Source organism: Trachemys scripta, chromosome 3 (genome assembly GCF_013100865.1).
Source record: "Trachemys scripta elegans isolate TJP31775 chromosome 3, CAS_Tse_1.0, whole genome shotgun sequence".
Lineage (NCBI taxonomy): Eukaryota > Metazoa > Chordata > Testudines > Emydidae > Trachemys > Trachemys scripta.
This window is the reverse complement of record NC_048300.1, coordinates 1,836,738-1,849,978: the sequence shown is the minus strand read 5'-3', so window position 1 is coordinate 1,849,978 and position 13,241 is coordinate 1,836,738. Positions and strand designations below refer to the sequence as shown.

Sequence of the window (13,241 nt, the reverse complement as noted above, 5' to 3'; positions counted from 1 at the left end):
CCTTTGTCCACCCAAGGATTTGATGGGTGTGTGTGTCCCTCTGTCCATCCAGTGGTCTGAAGGGTGTGTCTGTGTGTCTGTCCGGGGGGGCGTGTCTACGTCTGTATCAGTGTGCGGGGTGGGAGTGCTGTGTGCGTTGGCGTTTCTGGTAAGCCTCGGATAGCAAAATTTTGCTGGAGCTGGTAGGTTTTATTTCCTTGACGTTTTTGCAAGTCTGCATTACCATATGCCTTCCGGCTCCGCTGTGGGCAAGTCACATTGATTTGCACCTGGGGGCGGGGGTGAGTAGATCTAGATGAATCTGCGTCATTACTCCTCATGCATCTCCTCTGGATCCAGGACCCAATTCAGCAAGAGACTGAATGTAGGCACACCAGTAGTCCCCTGGGCTTCAGAATGCAAAAGGGCATTGACTTCAGTGGGACTGATGCCATGCTTAGAGTTAATCCCATGCTAAGTACAAGACACTTACCTTGCTGAATTGGGACCTTAGTGTAATGTTTCAATGGATGCTCATGCATTTTAAGTGACATCTCTTTCTTGAAAGTTAGCAGTTACCCTGGCTGGTTATTTAAGTTTTTAATTGCACCTTGGCTTGATATTCCTGTTTTCTGTATCTATTTGCCTTTTAACATTTTGCCATTAAGGCAAAAAAATAGATGGATATTCTGTGCTTAGTTAGGTGGAGGTTGTGTATATTTTAAAAAACATTTTGTGTGGGACTTTCTCTTTTTTTTTAGCATAAGTAGACACCTGAATAAAACAGCTTCTCTTTTTAAAGTGATTCTTCCTCCATTCTAATGTAGTCAGTAGAATTCTACATTTAGATCAGTTCGAAAGCCACAAAAATGCATGACTTGTAAGATAAAGAGTGATTCTGAGCATTTGCAAAGAAGAACTGGTGCAGAGCAACTGATGAGTTCAAAATGAGTAGATCTGAAAAGTCAGGGCAGTCAGCAGCGAGGTGAGGCTGTGACTGCTGATGTGAGAAGAGAAATGTCCCCAAACAGGGACTTCAGAGCAACAAAAAGATTAACTGTTTGATGGAAAGTTTGTTGTTCCATTCAAAGTTACCCTCATTGGCGATAAATCCGAGCAAATAAAAACTTGGCAATTGCCAGGAAAATAGTTCATACAAAACTTGATCACAGACGGCAGCACTGCGCCAGAGAACCGATGGCTGTGATCCGTGGCCCTGATCTCCCACTGCCTGTCACTTACACCTGTGCTTCCAAATCTGGCTGGCAGCGTGTGGCACCTGCTGTGTGGCATAATTTCCTATTGTCAAGGACTGTGCTTAGTGGAGGAAGAGTCACTTTAAAGAGAGAAACTGTTTTACTCAGGTGTCTACTTGTGCTAAAAAAAAAAAACACAACCCCACACAAAATGGTCTTAAAAGTATGCACAACCTCCACATCACCCACCAAACACAAAATATCCAACTAGCATTTTTGGCAGCGTTTGACACCTGCTCTCTGGTATTGTTTCCTATTGTAAAGGTCTGTGCAGGGAGTGGGGAATGACGGCCCTGTGTGACTCTGAAGAAGGGGATGATTTTCAAAGGGCAGCTAGACACCAAACTCCCATCTGTGCCTCCGAAAATCTCCCCATAACTTATAACTTTTTGGTAATGGGTTTGAGTGCTTTGGGCTCAAACAATTCTTAAGGTCCACTAGAAGTGGAGAGATCACACTCTGTGACCTTGTCCTCTCTACTGGCTTTATTATTAGCATATCAGGTGACTATTACATTCTTCTCTAGCTTCTCTCTACTTCTTCCATTTTCATTTATTTATCGATATGTTTCTGGTGATCACCTATTCATGTGCTGAAGTGTGTGTGTTAGGGCTTCTAAAGAGTGATTATGTGGATATGTTCTTTTACACTTTATTTACCAATTGTCACTTGTTATGGCACTTAAATACTAATAATGTCAGAGTATGGCAGGCCTGGTGGGGTACGGAGTGCACGCTGGAGCCCCCTGGTTTGATCTGCCATGAGTAGCCTGCTGTGTACTCTGAATGCAGCATGTGAGACATGTTTAATTCCACCCACAGTCCTGGTGGAGTTTGGTCCATTATTCTCCCTACACCTTTCCTTGGTTATAGTCCTTGGCAGTATTTGTTGCCATATGGGTATAACTCTTGATGTGCAGAACAAACCCAGAAGTTTCTTGTTAATTTCAGAGGGTTTGATGATGCCTGTAAGGGCCAGTCTTGTGTCCCAGAGTTCCATTGTCCACAGTGTGAGGGGCGCATAAACTGCTGTATCTCTTTAAGGAGTGCATATACTGCTCCCCACATGGCTAGCCATCTCTGCTGATTGGTAGTTAGGGATGGAGTCATGGCTCTGCCCACTCCCTGCCTCTCTGGTGGGAGCCCCATCTCAGCAGCCCCTGCACTCCAACACACTCACTGTGTGATCACATAAGGCCACAGTCTAGCAGCTGATAGTTATTTATAGCAAAGCCAAGTGATCTGCAATAGCCATTGCCTCATTGCAGCAGTCGGTGACACCACACAGCCACGTGCGCAGATCCGGCTCTATTCATAGCCAGCTTGTGATTTGTACATCGAGGGTGCTTGAAGGTAAACCATGAGCTGTCATCAGGAGATGGGGAAATGCTGGTGATCATGTGACCAAAAGTACTGCACAATACCAGCATGTTCATGAAAATGCTGGGTGCTGGGATCCTCAACCACAGAGAAAATATGAAGTTAGATCCTGAGTCAGCCTAGATAATTTTATGTTTCTAGAATAACTAGCTGCAGTCGGAGGTGGCCTCATCCAGCCTTGGCCCTCATCCATTTCCCCAGTCAACTAATCACTGTGTGTGTTCTGCATAGCAGTAAGGAGATGGAGGAAATCAATGGCAGCCAAGGTCAGTTTGTGCTCACCATTGGAGTGACAAATATCTAGCCACTCTTTGGGAACCATGGGCCAGATCCTGAGGGCCAGCTAAGCTGTGCAGGACACAGAGGGAGTGGGGAAAGGTGGCTCTAGGCAACATCTCTGTTCCCCTAATCCTGGGGCTGTGAGGTTCTGCAGGACGGGACAGGAACCTGGGTCTGCAGGAGGGCAGACGCAAACCCGCAGCCATGGTAGGGCTGCATGCATTACCGTATAGACCCTGTGGAAATAAATACCACAGGAAGTACTGCCTCAGGAGGAGGAGACCAGGAAGTGTCTGTACAACAAGATGGACTCCCCTGTTGGCTGTAATGGTGGACATGCCTCTTGGATTGATCTTGGACGCCTGACTCCAGTACTGACTTTCGGAGCTGTTCCTAGCCTCTGACTGCCACTGCTCTGACCACTAGGTATGACTGCCCAAGCCCCAGTCATGACTGACTGACTGGCTAGGCAGTAGTTTCTCTGGTGGAATTTGCAGCAATCTCGGGGCTGCTCTAAATTATGCCAGCAATAATGTTCCCGTAGGGACTGTTCTACCAAGGATCACCAGAGTCCAAGATGCTTCTGGCCCACCCCCGTGCCTAAGGGGATGCTGGAACAGGTAGTCAGAGCTGGCTACATCTACTTTATATACCATACAGGGACTCTCCTACAATAGGGTAATCTACCCATAAGGGGAGCTTTCTAATTGTCCTGTCTGAGAAGCACCAATCAGTTGGACGGGGGCCTGAAGATCTGCTGTGTCTATGCTAAAAAGCTGAGGTCCTCTGATCTGAATGTTCTTCCTCTTCTCTTTCCTTTCAGTAGAAGTTTAAATCATGGCTTGGTCTCAGTTATCTTTCCAGCCTACTTTAGGAGATCATTGTCTCTTGTTCCAAACCATTTGCCGTCCGGTTTGCCGCGTGGTGGAGGCATGTTATGCTGCCATGATGCAGGACGCCCAGCCACAGGAGCTCTCTGAAGCAGTGGAGAGAAGGGATGTGGAGGAAGTGGTTGTGGGATATGACTAAGAAAACTTGCAGTGAGTGGGCTTGTATCAGCTTCGGTGCCTGAGAACTGAGCATGGTTCACACAGGCACAAGTCAGGAGGTGCAGTCTCAGGCGGCTTGCAGCAGCTACTCCTGCTGGAAAGAGGCAGCAGCTGACAGTGGTGGAACTGAGCAGGGTGGTTAGTGGATGTGGCACTTGAGGTTTATGAGGATTGGCCTGGAGATTATCCCTAATTTACAGCCTGGGAGAGACACAGAGGGGAAGTGGCTTGCCCCAGGTCACCATGCTTCTTGTGACAGTAGGAGAAGGGAAAGAGACACCACAAATAACACCAATAGCCCTTTGTGTTGGGAAGTGGCTATCACCTAGGTCTAGCAAACTGTTAAGGCTGTGCACCTCACACCTCTCCTTGTTTTGTTATCTCTTTAATCTGAGCTAAGGGGCCCGGACTGAATGCATGTTTGCACTTTGTGGGAAAACACGGAGACCCACAATGTATCAGTCACTGGATCACTGGAGATCCCAGACCTTATGGCATGGCAGGCTTAGCCTCCAGAGAAGTGGAAGGAGGGAACTGCTCACTTAGTGCATAGGCCTTCTCCCCTCTGACTGAGAGCTTGATCCAAACCCCACTGAAGTGTGGGGGAAGACTCCCATTGAATTCAATAGGCTTTGGGTGCGGCCCTGACACTGAGCAGCAGGATGTGAAATAGAAAGGCCCAGAGAAAGGGAGCAGTTTGTCACCTTCTAGCGCTATAAGGAAGTTCTTGTGTTGCAAAGTTGTCAAGAGTTTGCTCATCTGAGAAGAGAAAGCGCACTGTGGTTACTGGGATCACAGCCACCTTAGAGGGAAGCAGTCTGAGCAAAGGGATAAAATGCAAGATTCAGCATAGAGCTTTTTGATGGTTCCCATAGACCTGTGACATCGAAGCCGCTCTTGGTCTGTAGGGGATGCAGCATTTTCTACTGGGATCCCCACCAAAGCAGAATTTCCCATTGCAGTGCAGAGCGTAAAACAACACTGGGGTAAAGACAGACCGGACTGGCAGTGCTCCGAATGTGAAATAACACCAGTGAGGTCAATGGCATTATACCCGTGGGAGTGGGTGGAGAATCAGGTCCCCAGTTTCAGAAGTTTAGCTCCCTAAGGCTAGAGCATTTGAAAAGTGGCTACTGATTTTGCATGTCTCAGTTTTTGGGTACCCAATCTGAGATCCTGGGGGCCAAACTTTCAGAGGGGCTGTCCCCCCCCCCAACTCCTGTCAAAGTTAATGGAAGCCTGTGGGTACTTGGCGCCTCAGAAAAACCAGCCCTAGGTATCACAAGCTGCGTTCCCAAAATCTGAGGCATCCTGAAATTAGTGTACTCTTTTGAAAGTGTTGGACTAAACAGTTACCAGAAGCCCTTGTTGGCTTTGCTGTTCAGATCCTTTGGAGTAGGGCTTGGGACCCAATTCACTTTTAGAGGCGCTATTGATACAAATGTAGGACTCTATCCAATGGCAATGGAGATGCTTCACTGAGCACTGGATCATCCCCTTAGGTAGGTAGCGGCACATGCACACTGGATCTGTGCCGTGTGAAACCAGTGCAACAGGGCCATGAGAACAGCTTTGCTATTGAACACGGCTCATTCCAAAAAGGCATGTCTCTGAGTCAGCCCTGGAAGTTTTGATATCAAATTCACCTTGTTTTGAAGCAAAATGACTTGATTCTGAGTGTCAATGTGTGTTTGCGGTACCAGGGGGAGGAGGGAGGAAGTAGATGTTCCATCTGCTTAATTATTTTACTGTTGACTGAGTTTAGAAAAAATCCTACGTGCTCTTCCTTAGCGTGAGCAGCGCTTTGCTTGTTGAGAGAGCCGACTGCTGTTTTCAGTAACCAGTTCTAAGATTGCTGTTTCTTAGAGCTGCTATCTAGAGAAACCACATACAGCAGTTGCCTCGTTGAAGCAGGTGTGCTTGCATGTTAGCATCTTTCTACTTCTTCTAGGGGTGTTGCTCTACAGGCCTTCTGTGATGACAGAAGAGAATTGCAGAACATCTGACCGTGCCTTGGTGGGTTTACTCTGGAAGTGTGGGGAGCTGGAGAATGTTGTGTGCACTTCATGCTGACTTGCTACCTCATGTCTTAACATTTTAAATCCCGTCTGTTATCATCAGGGAATATACACAGAGAGTTGGGGGGTGGGGGTGGAGAAACAATTTACACTCTGTCCGAAAGGCTGCAACATAACACGACTTTATCTCTTAGAATCCAGAAGTCTAACACACACACACACCAAATGGAACGAGAGACAAAGCAGGCTGCTCCCTAAGGCAGAGAAGCACAATTCATCCTACTTTAGGCTGGGTCACTGCATACTGACTGCTGAAGACCCAGATGGCACACTTTCCTCTGAGCCGCCCCTAACCTGCCAGCAAGACCAGAAAGCCTCTTGGAACCTAAAGTAATGGCTTGTAATTTCAATACCATGTTCAGTACCCTAGCCCCAGGGGAGCAGGGAGTTATCCTGGTGGTTCTGAGCTTCTGCAGAATCTCAGTTTTCACATAAAAGGAAGAGTAGGTTTCTAGCCTTTATGGTTGTGAGTGTAACCAGTGTTGTATTGATCGGGGTTGTGAGCATCTCTCTGGCCAGGGGGTTGCATTGTGTATGTCTGCCTAGAGTGGGGGGTGTGAGGATGGGTGAGAGTACCTCCATTTATCCAGGGTGTGAAATGGGTATAGGTGTGTCTCTCCATCCAGAGCGGTGGTGTGTTCATCCCAGGGTTTGAGAGCATGTACATAAAAAGACCAAGATTCCCTTTTCTCTCTTTAAGTGAGTGAAAATGGGTGAAGTCAGAGCGCGCCCAGGAGAAGATCTCCCTCTCAAGAATAAACCTGGATCAGTTCTTTTCTTGCTGGGAGTTTCTGCAAGATACCCTAGAGAACAGCCCATTGATCTCCCCTGGCGAGCTGTAGGTCCAGCAGCTCCTTCCTCAGCCATGCACACTGCTACTTAGGCCAAAACGTACTGTGGCACAGCTAGGTCGGTTAGAAGTGTGAAAGAACCCGCCGGATAGAGCAGCTATGCTGACAGCTGTGCAGCCAAAAGCTCTCTGGTAACGTCGGTCAGGAAGGTGGTGTTCCTATGCCATCAGAAAAACTCCTGTCAGCGTAGCTGTCTGTACTGGGGGCTCTGCCGGCATCACTCTACTGCCATCGGCTCTGTAGTGTGGACACGGCCTTAATTGCCTTCTTCTTTTACTAAGTCTCTTTGTCTCTTCCATTTTTCTCTCCTCTCTGACTCTCTCCCACTTTTTAGACTCCGAGAGGCCGCTGAAGTGACGCACCACGCAGTAACAGTGAGCACAGAGTTCAGACTATGCCTCGTCCCTTGCATTTGCATACACAGTGCGCTGCGAGCTAAGCGATCTTTTGCCTTCCTTGCAGCTGGCTCTGGTTCCTCACCTGCCCCATTTCTTACTATAAAGCTTAAAAGCAGGGCATGCGTCTCCCTGCCCTGCATGTCTCAGATGGCCATAGCTCGGCAGCGTGAGCTGCTCACCGCAGCCAACAGTGCCCCCTGCAGAGCCGAGGTGAAGGGTGCGTTTTGAAAGAGCTGGTGATGCCTGAATCTGCTGCTCAGCTGAACTCTGTCACCAGATTAATGGTGTCTCAAGCAGACGGGTGCGGAGGGGACAGTGCCTATTCATTGTGTGATGTCAATGGGAGACTAGTCTGTCATCCCTACAAGTGGTCCCTTTGGCGCCAGGTTGAGCCGTATTGGCTCTGTCCTGTGGGGAAGTCTGCACAGCCAGGGCCTGTACAGGAACTCGTTCTGTCACGAAGCAAAGGGCTTCCATCTCTCAGGCTATCCACTTCTCTGCAGCATGAAATGCTCACTTTAAAAAGTTGTCTAAGGAGTTCTAAAAACACCTAGATTGTAAGGCCCTGATTCAGCAGATTCACTACTTAGAACATCAGTTCTTTGGGACAGGAACTGTCATTGTGTTCTATGTTTGCACAGCACCTGATGCAGGGGGACCTGGCCCACGATGGGGCTCCTAGGTGCTGCGGTATTGTTAATAATAATAATAATAATTAATAAAACACTCAAGCACATGCTTAACGTTAAGCACAGAAGTAGTCCCAGGAACGTAAAGATATGAATGTGCTTAATTGCTTTGCTGGATTGGTAATACAATATGGGGCATACAGTCTTCAAGTAAGTAAAAGGTTGTTACAAGGAGGATTTTCTCCTTAACCACTGAGGATAGGACAAAAAGCAATGGGCTTAAATTGCAGCAAGGGAGATTTAGGTTGGACATTAGGAAAAACTTCCTATCTGTCTGGGTGGTTAAGCACTGGAACAAATTACCGAGGGAGGTTGTGGACTCTGTTATTGGAGGATTTTAAGAACGGGTTAGTTAGACAAACACCTGTCAGGGATGGTCTCTAAGACTTAGTCCTGCCTCAGTGCAGGGGACTGGACTAGATGACCTGTTGAGATCCCGTCTAGTCCTACGTTTAGTTCTATTATTTCTACCGCAGGGTTATTCATTGACATCGTTCAGTATTTCAGAGCTGCAGTGTCCTTTTTTCTATGGTTCCTGGAGCCTCTTTGTGAGTTACTAGAACAGGCTGTCTGCTCATCGAGAGCCTCCCTGTGCTGTTTCCCCCCAGGAGAGGTGGCTGCGGTGCAGGACACAGCTTTTGATCTGAGGAAGCCGGTAGAGCTTGGAAGACACATGCAGAAGTTTCAGCTCCCTGGCTTTGACCATAACTTCTGCTTGGAACAATCGGCGGCTCGACGCTATTGTGCAAGGTGGGAACTCGATTGCATCAGCTGTGTAAAGCAGTGGTGGCTCCTTGGCTTCAGGTCTTTCTGGTTTGCACCAGTTGTGCTTGCAGCACAGAGGGCATCGACTGGGGACTCTGAAGGAAGGTCCCAATTTTCTGTCCCTTCCATCTACAGGCCCCCCATTACCAGAGTATTTGAGCCTCCCAGTCTTTAATGTATTTCCCCTCACAAGAGGCCTGTGAGGCAGGGCCGTGCTGCCGTCCCCATGCTGCAGATGGGGAACTGAGGCACAGAGAGATTGAGTGGTTAAGGTCACCGTGGGAGCCTTGGGCAGGGAGTTGAACCTCTCTCCTGAGTACCGGGCCAGCACCCTGACCACTGAACCATCCTTCTCCCCTCTCCTTGCCCTGTTCTTCCTGGCTCCCTGCCACTCACCCTGTCTGGCTCTCACTTCCCTGGTCAATGCAATGCATGGCCCTTTCCCTCCCCCACGCCCTGTCTTGCTGCCCCTCCACTCCCGTCCCATAGGCCATCCACTGCCATCAGCCTCCTGTCAGCGCTTTGTCGTCTTGGCCTCCTCATTGCCTGGGCATTTAGACTGCACTAATTGCCAGGGAGGCTAAGTGCCCTACAAAATTGCATGAGCTGAAGGCTGATCTTCTGGTTCCTCTAGCAGGCTTCTCATTAATGTCACTCTTCCCGTGGGGAAGCTGGGACAAAGAGGGGAGTCTTGCACTGTGTCCTGAAGTGCTGGTCAGTTCTTCTCAGACTATCCTCTTTCCTTGCTTTCCAGGTTTCGTTCCTTCCCCCTCTTGCTTTCTGTCCTTGCTCCCTGGGTACAAACCTGCCTCTTTATACAGCAACAGAGGGTCCTGTGGCACCTTTAAGACTAACAGAAGTATTGAGAGCATAAGCTTTTGTGGGTAAGAACCTCACAAAGCTTATGCTCCCAATACTTCTGTTAGTCTTAAAGGTGCCACAGGACCCTCTGTTGCTTTGTACAGATTCAGACTAACAGGGCTAGTTACTTGTCTCTTTATACAGAGCACACCATCCCCCTAGTGGCAGGACGATGGAGGTTTACACCACTCAGCCTGGGATCCAGTTCTACACTGGAAATTTCCTGGACGGCTCGCTGGAGGGGAAAGGGGGCTCTGTGTATCCCAAGCATTCAGCCTTCTGCCTTGAAACACAGAACTGGCCGGATGCAGTTAATAAGGTAACTATTGCTGTCCTGGAAATCCGTACCAGCGCTGGGGGGAAGGCTCCTCTGAGCTAATGGAAGTTACACACACGCTCATGGAGACGCAATGGCTCCTTAGGCCTGGTCTACACAGCTTTGTACCAGAAGATCAATGTTGGTTAGGGTGTGTGCCTCCTAATGTAGATGCAGTAACTCCAGGGTCATGACAAAACACCACTAGGAGCACCACAAATAACCTCCGCTTCCTGGATCTCAGTTTGGACTCAGGTTTCCAGGAATGTATTAACCAAATGCACCACCAGCCCCCTCCCCGCCCCATGTAACAGCCCTATCAAATGCCAGAAGCTGGGTGTGTAAGGAGGTAGCGGAGTGCTTTTCCTGTAGGAGGAGGAGATATTGTCACTTGCTGTATGATTGTATCTTAGCAACCAGGGGGTCGCACACTTGGTTCCTTTTGTCAGGTGGGCTCATTGCACCCACCAGGGGCTCCCTGCAGCCCTCCCTTTCCCCCCACAAGCTCTCTGTGAACCACCTCCCATCCCCTTCCATTTCAGGGACTCCCTGCGGTCCCTTCTCTTGTGCCAGGTGTCCTGAACTGTGTCTTAGCAATGAACGGTTCCTACAGTACTCAGGCCTGACATCGCTTCGCCCATGCCCTGCTCCCGTTCGCAGGTGTGAGAGCCTGTGAAAACACATGTGGCATCCTGCAGCCAAACTGTGAACCACAACGTACAGCTCACTTCACAACGTTCCCCTCCCGTGGGAGAGCTGTGCCTGGAACAGAACAGCTGTTTTAAATGCACAAAACGACGCCGATGCTGAGGCTTAAAACAAATGTTAAACTAAGCTGTTTGAAGTAGCCTATTTGGTCCTAGCATTTCCATTGCAGGAGCAGCAATAAATGTGTCCTTAGTTAGCTAACAATAAGCAGTATCAGGTTAAACCACCTCCCCTTAGAAGGCTACTGTGACAATTAAAAGGAGCATGAGGATTTTAGATCTTTGTACCAAAGCTAAAAATGGCTCTTGCTGAGCAGTGATAGCACACGGCCCCAGCTGTGAGACTGTCCGATCCAAGATACTGTGTTTTTCTTTCCACAGCCCCATTTCCCCAGTGCGCTGCTGCAGCCAGGAGAGGAGTATAACCACACAACTTGGCTCAAGTTTACTGCAGCTTGAGGAGTCACCTCTGCAGCCACAAGGAGAAATTCATCACAAAGTGCTCTGCGTAGTGGGAGGGGAGCAGGGGAAATCACTTAAAATAGCACCAGGAGCTTCCAAACTTCTCCAGCACGGGCAGAGGGGACAGGTGCCAGGACATCTCCTAAGGACGGCGTTTGTCAAAGCTCTCAACACTGCCTTGACGGCTCCCATTGGAATCACTGGTAAAGCTCCCCTTGATGTCAACAGAGGGAGGTAGGCCAGCGCTGAGGCCCTGGTCCCCAAAGGGACTTATGCACCAAACTGCCATTGAGTTCAATAGGAATTAGGCACCTAAATACCTTTAAAACCTGGTCCTTAGTGGCTACAAAACTTGTCTTCCTCATCCATCAATTGGACCATGTCAAGGCCTCTTTTAAACTCCTCTCCCCTGTCTCCTTCCCTATGGAATCCCCAGGGCCATGCAATTTTCATTCGGGATGAAATTGTCTTTGAGTCATTCCCACTTGCCCTGTCACGTTTGTCTCTTCCCACTCCCCCATCAGAGATTTTTTTCTGCACCAAACCTTCTGCCATTCAAGTGCTAACTAAAACCTCACTTCTGTGACCCCAGAAGTGAACCAAAAATAAATCTACCCACTATTCCTTCCTCTGGGCTGCCCCATGCAGCCCCGCTTCTCTGTATCTGTCTTTTAGGCCTGGTCTACACTAGAAAGTGTTACCTGTGTCTCGGTTAGGGGTGTGATGTTTTACCACTACAGTTATACCAGGAAAGACACTAGTGTGGATGCAGGTAAACTGACATAACACAGATATACTTATTGCCCTCTCATCTAGGTATAAAACAGTCTAATTTACTAGTGTAGAGAAGCCCCCAGAGAAAGAAACAGGTAGTGCTCACTCGTACAAGTAGGGACTAAAGCTAGGGGGTCTGTGGCCTCCATCCTCAAAGGCATTCAGCTACCTCACGCCCATGGGGCGTTACCTTTGAGGCTCTGGGCCTATGTGCAGGACTAAGGCCAGGGCTCCACAACAAGCAGTAGCCAGTGTCGCTAGGTTGGATGGGGTGTGCTGCGATTGACTCAGCTGTGCTGGCAGAACCCCCCTAGTTATACCAGCTGAGCTGCGCTTTGGCTGGTATTGCTCATTTTGCACGAGGGGGACGGAGTAAGTTACACCAGCAGCAGTGCAGCATTGCCAGCATAAGCTGCACTACTGGGCATGTAACGTACCCTGGCTACGTGTTCCGTGTGCAGATATGGCCTAAGCACCATTCACAAAACTAAGGCTCTGCAGGAGCAGTGATTGGCAAGATCAGCTTGACCTTGTGTTGCTTAAATAATAAAAATGGACGTCCTCTCAACCCACGTCCTGGGCGCCGCTGGCAGAAAACTTCTCTGAGATTTAAATCTGCTCAACTTCATCATTTGAATAGTTAATCTTCCATCTGGTGCTAGTAGCTGATGCAGGACTTATGCCCACCTAACTGTATAAAGATCTTGCTTATTACTCACTTTCACTGTATTGCTTTTACTTCCTCAATAAAAATGAATTTTCAAGATGACTTGTAGACCAAGAAGGCCCAGTTCCCAAGCTGAAGCCAAGGAGTGGGGCGGGGGTATGCGTGTACATAACCTTTCTGGAGCTGATTGTGCTGGCCAGTCCCCTACCCTCAGAGCGCCTCTGGCTACCAATGGCCATCAAGGAACTGTCAGAGCAGCTGGGACTCACTGAGGTACAAAGATGCCCCAGCTATGCGTCTAGCACCAGCCCTGGAATGCAGAGGTGACACGCAAGGATCTGCTGATATTGTGGAGATCCTCCCACGCCAGATCTACCAGTTTGGTGCTGGAGGGAGCAGAGCAAAACCACCCCAATGCAGCCCAGGATCTGACCCAGAGACTACATGATCCATGCAATCTGATCACTGATAATTCTACTGGCACTGTATTCATTTTTCCCCCTTTAGATTCACACATTAAGGCCAGAAGGGCTCATTGTGATCATATCGTCTGACCTCCTGCATAACACAGGACTTTCCTTAATTAATTCCTACTTCAAATCCACTAGCTATGGTTGAACTAGGAAAAGATCAAATCTTGATTTAAAAATTTCCAGTGATGGAGAAGCCACCAGATCCTTGGTAGGCTGTTCCAATGGTTAATTACCTTCATTCTTAAAAATGTGGGTCTT

At 48.6% G+C, this 13,241-nt stretch overlaps 1 protein-coding gene across 3 annotated transcripts in view; it reads left to right on the top strand.

Annotated features, from left to right (window-relative positions):
• The window catches only part of GALM (galactose mutarotase), a 64,745-nt gene extending 52,133 nt beyond the window's left edge, over positions 1-12,612 (top strand). For all 3 annotated transcript variants that reach the window (XM_034763913.1, XM_034763912.1, XM_034763911.1), the window contains exons 6-8: positions 8,567-8,708; positions 9,729-9,903; positions 10,989-12,612. In XM_034763913.1, coding sequence (XP_034619804.1) covers positions 8,567-8,708; positions 9,729-9,903; positions 10,989-11,066 — 395 coding nt within the window. In that variant the 3' untranslated portion in view covers positions 11,067-12,612. The remainder of the gene's footprint in view (positions 1-8,566; positions 8,709-9,728; positions 9,904-10,988) is intronic.
• The last annotated feature ends 629 nt before the right edge of the window (positions 12,613-13,241 follow it).